Below are 10,806 nucleotides of genomic sequence, written 5' to 3'. Positions count from 1 at the left end.
CTGATATCCTGTATGTTTTGAAGGTGGGTCATTTGTTTGTATGGTCTCCACGCATCCGTGAAGATTATTCATTTATTGTCACTGCAATCCGCAGAAATCGTCGGTCGGTCCGGTTTCGAACATCGATTTCTTTCGTTGGTAGATGGAGGTGCAGGTGCTTGGTTGTTCAGAGCTACGGTAGGGAGGACTTGGGACATGAATTGGGTCCATTGTTCCTGCATGACTCTCTGTTGCTTTTGCATTTCTAGCACCATGGCCAGAGCGGCGGTAGTTGCATCGGTGCCGGCGGGGGTCAGGGCGGTTGGGGCGGTTGGGGCGGCGTCCTCAGGGTTCGACATTGCAATTCAAGGCGGAGTACGGCGATATAGCGGGAAATCTTTGAAGAGCGAATCGGCGTGTGACCACGATGGCGTAAATCCAAGATGGCGGTGTGACCAAGGAATAATAACAAGCGAGAGTGTTCGGAGCACTCACAAAACGACGAAAAGTGAATACAATTGCGATAACAAAGCGAATTAGTGAGTAAACAATGTTCTGTAAAATGATGCAGCAAGTTCAAATATGTTTGATGTATGTGTAATCGTATAACTTCGAGTGAAATAACAAGTTTTCAGTGGTCTGTGAAAGTTTTTTTATTTGAATGTTTGTATAACTTACACAGTTCGAGTTCACGTTTGAACAAACAAATGATGGATTCGAGACATGGTTTGTTGAAGGAACAAGCGTCAAGGAATCGAAGGTTGTAGGTATGATTAAACTGCTCGCAGCGCCATGTATAAGGATGAGATCAATAACTGAGACAATGTTGTGACTTGCTGATATGCTATAATCTTGAATAATAATAAATGCTAGATCATAACGAGTAGAGTTCCTAACATAAGATAAATCGTAACAAGTAGGGTTCCTAAGATATAACGGGTAATATATATACAATAGATTTAAAGAGACTTTCTGGAAGAGCAAGGATAGAAGAAAATAGAGGATGCTTACAGTAAAAGCTAGCATTCATCATTAGCTCCACTGACACAAGAATTTGTAAGTCGTCAACCATCACATTTTTCCCAAACAAACACAACGCCATAGAACTGTACAGGCAATTTCCATTGACCTGAGACCTGTAATAAAAATAGGTATTGCTAGCTATTCTAAAACTTTAACTACACATTTTGCCAAACTGCTGCCTATTAAAGGTTTGTTTATGAAATTCAACTTGCTCAATATTTAAATAAACTAAGAATGCATCAACAAAAGAAACTGAACAAGCAAGACATATTTGAGATAAACCTTTGCACATTTTAAAACAACAAAGATTATTCATAATCTTTTTTAAGACAATATTCAGCTGCATAGTTAGTGGTCATAGTAACAAAAACGCATAGCTATTATAGAAACAACAGAAGATAAACATAAACAACTCACTTCAACGTAATTGCGCAACCATCCTTCTTTGCTTTCACATAGGCAGGAAGGTAGTATTCTGCATGGCAATTTCTTTGGATAAAACCAAAAGTAAGTTGTTTTTGCAACACGTTAGTAGATGGCAAAACAGAATTACATTTAAACTTTTTATTTAATTCGGCGTAAATTTGAGGTAGCTCATCAAAATTTTTGTTTTCAAAAACTAACTCCACACGCTCTCTGAAGCTCTTGCAAGCCATGTTGAGAACGGAAAGAATCTTCCGCATGCCTTACTTATATTTATAACAACATGCTACAAATTTTGACAGGTTTGTTTAAAACTTTCTGACTAAAAATAGGTCAGGCCCACATAGGTTGATTCTAGTCAACGGTGAAAGCCTCACGGGATAACCTAGAGCCAAGACTGGCTGGCTTCAAAATTTCTGACTATAAATAGGTCAGGCCAACATAGGTTTGATTCTTGTCGACGGTAAAAGCCTCGCGGGATAACCTAGAGCCAAGACTGGGCTGACTTCAAAATTTCTGACTCAAAATAGGTCGGGCCCACATAGGTTTGATTCTAGTCGACGGTAAAAGCCTCGCGGGATAACCTAGAGCCAAGACTGGCTAACACAGGTCAGGTCAACATAGGTTGATCCAATTCGCGTTATGAGAAAACAAGGAGAAATATTTCGATCTTCAGATTCTGGGTAAATTCGACAGAATTCGATTTCAATCCTCGGCATTTTTTTACTAGGTCGCGTGACAGGGTTGACCTAGTCTAAATCCGCGCCTGAATAGCTACTTAGGTTCAGAAATATGGGTGGAAACCTACCTGCCCTTGGTTAAAGTTCTGTTCATCTTTTCAAATGAATTGTGTCCTTTTTATTTTTGTATAATTTTTTTAATTAATTCCTTGTAAAAAGGGAGAATTGTGCTTTTAGAGGCATTTACTTTAGAGGAGTACAACATCTACCTTATTTCCAAAGACCTAACAGGTTGAGATCATCATTGCGGTGGCTTGCCACCTCTTTGTAAATTATTTTCTCTCAGAGAATAGTTATAGTTCCAAGTTGGGCAGTACTCATGCTTGTAATAAGCAAGAAAGTGTACTCAGCACCTCCTGGGAGCCTAATCCCAATTTTATTTACATCCACCGTCCCTGTAGACAAAATACTTCAGTGCAGTTTGCTGTATTGTAAACCTTTTTATTTCACGCATACATATCGTTACTGTTATTTGCCCAGGATTACCTATTAAGGTTCTAATGATACTGTTATCAATGAGGGTCCTGTGAAAAGCGTCTAGTACATTTAAAGCATGGTATTCTGGGTTGCCGCCACTGGTTTCCAAGTCTGCCTTTCTAAGGGGCGGTTTTTTGGTCAGTCCAGCTTTTTTGTTTCCAGGTGTACTGCTTTTCAGTCTTAGTCACAACCTTTCTAAGGGCTGGTTTTCAAGTCTACCTTTCTAAGCCCTGGGCTCTGAGTCAGTAGGTATAAGCAACAAAAATATGATTTGTAATTGTCGACTCTTCTTTTTCCAATGTTTAATAAAGTTATTGGTTTTGGCGGATGGTGTCAATGAATGTGGCTGGTGTCTTACAGGAGGCAGGGGATGCTTACTCAAGGGGCCGTGCCAGATCCCAAGCATGAGTAAATTTCACCAATCCTCATGTTTCCACATTCATAGGTCTTTATTTCAGTACAGCCGAAATCAATTAGCTTTTCGGTCATCCCTGTAAAGGGGAGAAAACAGAAGTTTTCCAGTTGCTTCTTAAAAGGCTAGTTATATCTGCATTGCGATGTAATTACTCCTTTTCTCTCTCCCATTAGAGCTACGTAAGGCATGCAAGTACAACAGTTGCTCAAGATACAATGCTATTCTCCTGCAAAAACGATCAATCTACACTTTTATAGCTTCTGCCATGGCTCGGACCGTGCTTAAACCGAAGACCTTCCGCATCGCTCTGTCATAAAGCCCACAGTTGGTTAGATACTTTGGTTAGTTCTATGAAATTAATGCCAGTAATAAAAGGCAGAGCGCAGCTCTTGCATTTTCTTTATCTAATGTTCCAGAACTTTGGTTAAATCTTCTTAAAGTGGGACTGTTTGGGGTTTTCTCAGATTATCTGTCTGTTGTGCTTAGCCTGTAAGTAGCATCTGCAAAAAATATTGCTTCCACTTCTTCCAAAAAACTAACAACCTGCCAACTCATTCTGCTTCCTCATCTTTACCTTTATTAAACAAGTAGAACTGCAATAATTGTGCTGCTCGTTTGATCAGGTAATAAAGATTTCCCTTCAAACCAGCATTCATGTCATTCCTGCTGCTTTTTCTGTACTCGATGGAACTTGCCAGACAGTCAAAATTCCGCCAATTGGACATGTCACGACTATCCTTGTGTTCATGTAACACATCTTTACTTTAAAGTGGTTATAAAAATGAGCTATTCGCCTCATGTACCTGTCTTACAGCCCTCGACACCCCAAACTTTTGTCCTTCTTCCCTTTCAATTGCCAGAAAAATCGAGATGCGATGTGCATGACTTGTCAGTTCGACATATCTTCCCAATACTGTTTTTTCTACCTGTCTTACAGCCCTCGACACCCCAAACACTTTGTCCTTCTTCCCTTTCAATTGCCAGAAAATCGAGATGCGATGTGCATGACTTGTCAGTTCGACATATCTTCCCAATACTGTTGTTTCTAAATTTTGCAACAATTCTGTCCAAAAAAAACAAGATTGTAGTTTTCATGCTCCTCCACTTCAAGTAATGACAGTGGAACAGACCATTTGTCATTGCAGTGCATTTCTTTTAAAGGGGCACTCCAGTGAAAAAAAAATATTTGAAAAAAATGTTATTTTTATAAGACAATACATAAATATGTCAAAATAAACCTTTTACAATCGTTAAAAATCTTTATTTATACCTTAATCGCGTCCGTAAACATCTTCAATTTCAAATAAATTTGCAAGGTCGCGTAAAGTCGAGAGGACTAGGTCCGAATAAATTAGCATACGTCACATCGTGCAAAAAGTCCGTGAGCTCAGCAGCAAGCCTTCTAAAAGTTTTGTTTACTTACTGTTTACATTGTTCGTTGATAAGATGTCTTGTAATAATGACGAAGAATATAACTTAGAAAGCTCAGAATCGGATAATTCTCTTCATGAAAAAGACTTTACAAAGCTACAGCCATACGAATTTGAACCTCTTGTGTCTGACGAGGAAGAAGTTAGTAACGGTGTAGAAAATGACGAGGTTTCTTTTACTGATGCAGAGCCACGTACGGGTAATGCAAATTGGTGTGAATGTGGAAATTGTAGAGCAATGGAAACCGATACTGAAAGCGTGTGCTGTGTCGAGTCAAACGAAATTCCTGATGAGTTTTTCCAAGGTAGGTAGGATATATACTGCAAATATAATTTTTTTCTAAGCGAAATTTTCCTTTTTAAACAAATAAAAAATATATTTCATCGCTTTTCTTTTACATTCTTTTCGTCAAAAACTTTATCTTTTGCTTCAATAAAATAATCTGTCATCACTTTTTTTTTACTTCACAAGCCAATTTATTTTTATTTCACGGTTCAACAATCTAATTCCTCCGCATGCGCTTTTTTTTGCACACAAATGCAAAGAAATCTTATGTAATGTTACATTTTCTCCGTGATGGAGAACATTGAAATGCGTGATCGAAAGATCGAATAAGGTTCGTGTGGAAATGATAAGTTAGTAAAACGGGGGTATAAATATTGTATAATTGAAAATCACTCTTATCATAGGTCATAAATGCGTTACAGAAGCTGCTGATTTTCAAGTGGTTGTTTTGACAAAAGCTGTTTTAGAAACTGCGTTATCTGCATTGCATGATTTGAGAGGAGACACTTTAGAATTAAAAAATGAGTAAGTAGCTCAACCTCGTTTCCAAGCCCTTCTTTTGTCCGAGAAAAAGAAGGTAAAAAACTGACAATAATGCCTCCCTTATTTTTCTATATAGATCTTATCGTTACGCTGGTTATAAACAGTTCACTTGGTGGATACACAGTCGATTGGGAAAAGGGGTGAGAAGAGTGATTCCTTCTTGTGTAGTATGGGCAATTCGAAGAAAATATCCGGCAGAAGATGAAAAATATGTTTTATTCAAAGAAAGTTGAATAAAAATAAAAAAATAAAAAAGTCACGTTTTAAATCTTGTCCTGATGGCTTTAATGGCATCGCTTTTGTCGGGTTTTTCAACCTCTGTTATTCTTTCAGCAATTTCTCCTGTTTGTGGTAACTTATCTTTTTCGTTGTCGATTGGTTCCAAAGTAGCCGTCATTAATTCTGCTAAATACGCCTTTTCTTTCTTCTCGGTAATTTTTTTTACGACCCAGGATTGTGTTACTCGTGAAAAGACTTGTTTATAGCGGAGTACTCCTTTTTTGGTAACAGCCTGTTCACAATTAGTCCCCGAGTTAAAATCAAGGACAGCCAGCTGCGTGCGCGCGATCATACCTTCCATGCTGAAATGAATACGTTTCGGGCAATATTTGGTAAGCAAAGAATGGAATACCTCTAGGCTTCCCGTATGGCAAAAGTGCGCCAAATAGTTCATGTCGGCAAGAGTTTTTTTATTTTGCACAATAGTCTCCACTGCTTCATATGCAGGTGAATTCAACTTTAACCATTTGCGTTGCTGGTCTAATGTGGGGTGCGCACATTCATGGAAATATTCATTGCCTTGCCAAGAGTGGATTCCACGAATATGATAAAGAATGCTAAGCCACCTTTCACGTAAAACGTTTTCATTTTTGTCGCATGAAGCGCAGCACCACCATAAATGATTTATAATGGATTTGATCCAAGGTATCAGCTCAAGACATTCTTTGCGCTTCGCAGCAGCAGTCAAGCTTTTTTTCAAGCTTTTTCCAAAGTGCCAAACGTCGAACTGGTGGTTTATCTCAGGATGTTCTTTCTTCATGAATGCGCGGATTTGAACATGGCGATCTGTTGTTAATGCTGAAACTGTCACTTTGTGGTCACGCAGCTTATTTAGTAGCGTTACTAATCCCCACTTCTCCATTCGACTAGAATTCCCTGCAGTTCTAACATGAACAACTTGAAAGTCGATGATTTTATTGATGTCTACGCTCATTAGAGTGTACGTACCATACTTTGCACTGTAACCTGGAGAGTCACTTCGCCCATCACCAATCAAATTCCCTTCTTTCGCAGCGCACTCAGAATAAATGTTATTTCGATATTTTTTATAAAAAGTGTTTAATTTTGGAAAAAGAACGGACCTTTGAATATCATAGAAGGTGGACTTAGAGATAAACTGAAGCCTCAAAATACTCATCATTTCGGCAATGCGGGCGTATGTGTTTCCGGAATACAATATGGCTGCAGAAAGTAATAAGTTCCCTGCTGCTCTTCCATTTACGATAGGTTGAGACTGCCAGCTGAAAACATGTTTATTTGGACAAATACTAGTAACAATGATAAGAGTTCCACGTTTTACCACACGAGTAATGCACGTTTTTTGTAAACACGTGAAACAAACTTGAAATAATGTCAACAGACAAGACCAGAAAACAAGAAATTGTGCGTCGCTTTTGAGCCCTGGGTTACATTCAGCAGTGTCAAAAGACTCTTCTTCGCTGATATTTTCATCATAACTGTCGTCGATGTGAATTTGTAATTGCGGTGAGTATAAAGAATCATCAGAAGGGCACTCATTACCAGAGACGATATCATGATCACTTTCCATATTTGCATTCAGCAAGAATGTCACGTCAGCTTGCGGAGGAAAGGATAGGTCGGTGTTAGTAGACTTACATCGTCCGTGCGGAAGAGTAAATTTCACTTTTAAAACATCCTTCGTTGGTTGTATCTCAGGATGAATTGCCTCTAAGGGATCACATTGTGTTCTAACGGACCTGGTAAAAGTATTGGCACCAACCGATTTCTCTACCGTTTCCACAATTGCACTAACGCCTTGTTCCTTAACCAATGAAATTATTTCTTGTTCAGCGTATACTTCAAGGTCAACATCATCCTCCACACTTAAAGCCTTTGCAACACACTAGAAAAAAAATGATCAGAATAACTTCCAAGAAAAAAGACAGGCACAACTCACATTTTGGCAATAGCATAAATTTTAAAAACACACTTGTTTTTTAGCGAAAGTTTCCAATCTTTTTGATGTCGATTCTCTTGAATTTTCAGGCTTACTAAAAGAAAAAATTGTTGGAACAGCATCCTCGGTCAGCTGTCTCTTTCTTTTGATACCAGTAAGTTCAGCCTAAATAAACAAAGATTAGAAGTAGCGCCGATGAAATGATGCTAATAAAATGGGCACATTTACCCCCTGAAAATATTCGGCAGGTCCTTCCATCAAAAAGCTTCTTTTTTGAAAAACAAAGAATAGAAACTTACGAGCGCTACGAAAGATACATGTCTAACTAGATAACTTTGTATTGGAAATTGGTATAATGTTCTTTTATAATATAAATATGTAGAAAACGTTATTTGGTTGTGTTGTGGATATAAGTACAAATAATGAAATGAAGAAGAAATGAGAAACTTTGATCGCGTTGACTAGCTAAAATGGCATTTTTACGAAGTGGCAATATTTTAATATGGAAGATTATTACCTGGAGATCCCTTTTAAAAGAACTATCTGTGAAGTGCGACGAACAAATATAAAAACTTCGATCGCTTGGTAGATCACCTGTACGACGTATTTTGTTTAGCCATTTTTGTCTGAGTTCTTTCTTTTTCACAGACGGGATTCTGTGAAAACTGACTTCTTTACACTTTTCTGATCGATTGGTACATCCAAACGCAGAGCAACTAACCATTTTTTAAAGATTTAAACGTAATTTACATACAAAAAGCGATTTAAATGTAAGCCAGAGGTCTTAACATGAACGTTCTCTGCGCTCGCTTAAACTTTCTGCACGATGTGATGTCATTGTTTATAATCGGGTCCAGTCCTAAATGAAATCGCGCCTGTCTGTTTTTTTATAAGAAAAAAATTGAATATGCGAAGGCTAGTACAACGATTTTAAATAAGGAAAACAAGTGAAGTAAGTTTTTTTTGATTTCTTATGCTTTTCTGAGTACGTATAAAACAAAAAAGAAAAAAGTGATTTTTACTGGAGTTCCCCTTTAATGTCTGAAGTAATTTTCCTTAATAACATTAACATCACAATGGCTGCAGCGAGACGAAGGTTTGTCTTTTTTGTTATCTTGTTTACTTCCATATTTGGAAGAATCATTTGCTGATTGTTCTTTGTTAAACAATACAATGTCTTTTTTTCGAATTGTTGAATCTTTGGCAATTTCAATGCATACGTTTTTGTTGTTGTGATGTTTCTTTTTAAATGTCTACTCAATTTTTATCTCATTTTCAAACATAATGGGCCTAATCGTTTGGGCCTTTTTGATTCGCCCTGTTTCCTCTGAAATGAGGGAAAATTGAAAAGAATATTTTAATATTAACACCTTTTTAAAAAACATCAGGAAAATTGGGTTCGTTCCTAATTCTGTGCAGTCTTGGCAACAGCCCGCTTGCTTGCATCTAAGTAATCACAGATTTTGGGAGTTCAAAATCTTTTTAAATAAAAGTACTTACAGCTAAGTGTAAATTTGAAACACCGATATTTTTTCCCTTAACTCTTTAAGTTATTTCTTTTACTTTTTTTATAAATTAGCAAAATTATTTCTTACGACGTATATGTAGTCAATTAACAAAAGTGTTGAGAAATATTCTTTTTTACATTATATGCATATAAGTGTTAATAAGTTACTGGAGCTCAATATTTATATTGAAAACCTATTTTATATAGAGAACATTATGGCACATACCTTTCAATTTTGGAAATTATTGCACCATTATTTAGAACTGGTTATTGGTCCGTGGAAAAATCTACGGGTTCCCTTATCCTGCATTTTGTGTGGTTGGCTACTGCGCTACTATTTTGGGCAGAGACTGTTATTAGATAGAGCTATTATTGGTGGTAATTCTTTAAACAACGCAGTTTTGGAAGTGGTCAACTATTATCTTCTTTTGTGGTGTCTATGGTTCTTCTTATTCTTATTCTTCGTTACTAATATATTGTCAAAAAGGACAAAAAAAGACTGTTTAAAGCGGTAGTAATGTCCACATGTCAGCTTTCTTTTAATTGTTACTTGTAAATCATGGTTTAATTTTTTTTCTTTTTTCACGACCATTACTTCCCTAATTATTTTTCCTTAAATTTCATCACTTTCAGGATCAAACAATAGACTTAGTCATGTCACCAAAATCTGTACCTTCGATTGGGCTATTTTTCGTGAGGTACCGCTTTTTAGCAAATAGTGAAGAGGGGTAGCAGAGACAGACGCTAACGTTTCTCTCTCAAGCTATATGCAAAATTACAAATAATTTAAGAATAAAGGATTGTTTTTTTTTCTTTTTTTTTTTTTTGTCTATAAAAATGAGTATATTTTGTGTAAAAAAATTAATAGAACAAGTATCACAGTGGTGGACTGTACCTGTGAAAGAAGTTACATTGTCTGATGTTAATTCCGTCATGTGGTCACATTAGTTTTGATGCCAGCACCGTTACAACTATTATCCCAGACTATTCAGTATCTTTTTAAGTTCTAGTGAAAAGAAAAAAAATAATTGGTACAATTTATACATGAAAAGGTGTTAAAGAAGTGTCAATGTTTATGGTCAAACACTAAAATAAATAAATTTTCTTAATGTGAAATTACATTGTTTACTTTGGGAAAGCATGTACTTAGTTGTATTTCCATCACGTGACAAGTAGCTATTAACTTGTTCAGCTTCTTCGACTGATGTCTGGAGAACATGATTTGGAATCATGTTATTGACATAGCATTAAATCAAACTGAAAATTAAAAAATCTGTATGTATATGACCTGACAAGACATCTGGTGTAGTTTCGCCAGGCATTACTGAGACTGGGAGTTTCATTTGATCGGAGATAAACGAGTCGTGTAAATTAAGCTATTGACAATATTTATAAGTATTAACAATTGCAAATTATCACCCGCAGCATATTCGTATCTCTTCATTTATTTCTGTCAAGGTTTTCTTTGGTACATTTCCCAAAGTTTGATTCGGATCAAGAGTCATTTTTTGTGCACAATGATCGAACTTTATCGCATATTTTAACGAGTTGAAATGCCACAAAGCAAATTAAAATACCTCTTTTTTCTCCTTAACTAGGTTAAAAGTCATACATTTTAGCCATATGTTATACTGTTTACTCTTCCGTACAAACAAGACAACATTAATAAGGAAATCCTAAAAGTGCATTAACAAGGACAAATACTTCTTCACTAACAGTTGGGCATACGATTGTTTCTCGCATTACTTGGCAAGAAACTCATTTCTAATGATGTTCTGGTCCAGGA

The 10,806-nt window shown here is 36.7% G+C and overlaps 1 protein-coding gene across 1 annotated transcript; it reads left to right on the top strand.

The window, feature by feature from the left end:
• The first annotated feature begins 2,284 nt into the window (after positions 1–2,284).
• LOC130649064 (P2X purinoceptor 7-like) lies at positions 2,285–9,505 on the top strand. The gene is made up of 3 exons (XM_057455262.1): positions 2,285–4,792; positions 5,178–5,298; positions 5,393–9,505. Exons 1-3 carry the CDS (start codon positions 4,504–4,506, stop codon positions 5,547–5,549), a joined length of 567 nt encoding a protein of 188 aa, XP_057311245.1. The 5' UTR covers positions 2,285–4,503; the 3' UTR covers positions 5,550–9,505.
• Positions 9,506–10,806: the final 1,301 nt, after the last annotated feature.

Source organism: Hydractinia symbiolongicarpus, chromosome 1 (assembly GCF_029227915.1).
Source record: "Hydractinia symbiolongicarpus strain clone_291-10 chromosome 1, HSymV2.1, whole genome shotgun sequence".
NCBI classification, from domain to species: Eukaryota; Metazoa; Cnidaria; class Hydrozoa; order Anthoathecata; family Hydractiniidae; genus Hydractinia; species Hydractinia symbiolongicarpus.
Note: the sequence above shows the minus strand (reverse complement) of the source record. Positions and strands in the feature narration are given on the sequence as shown.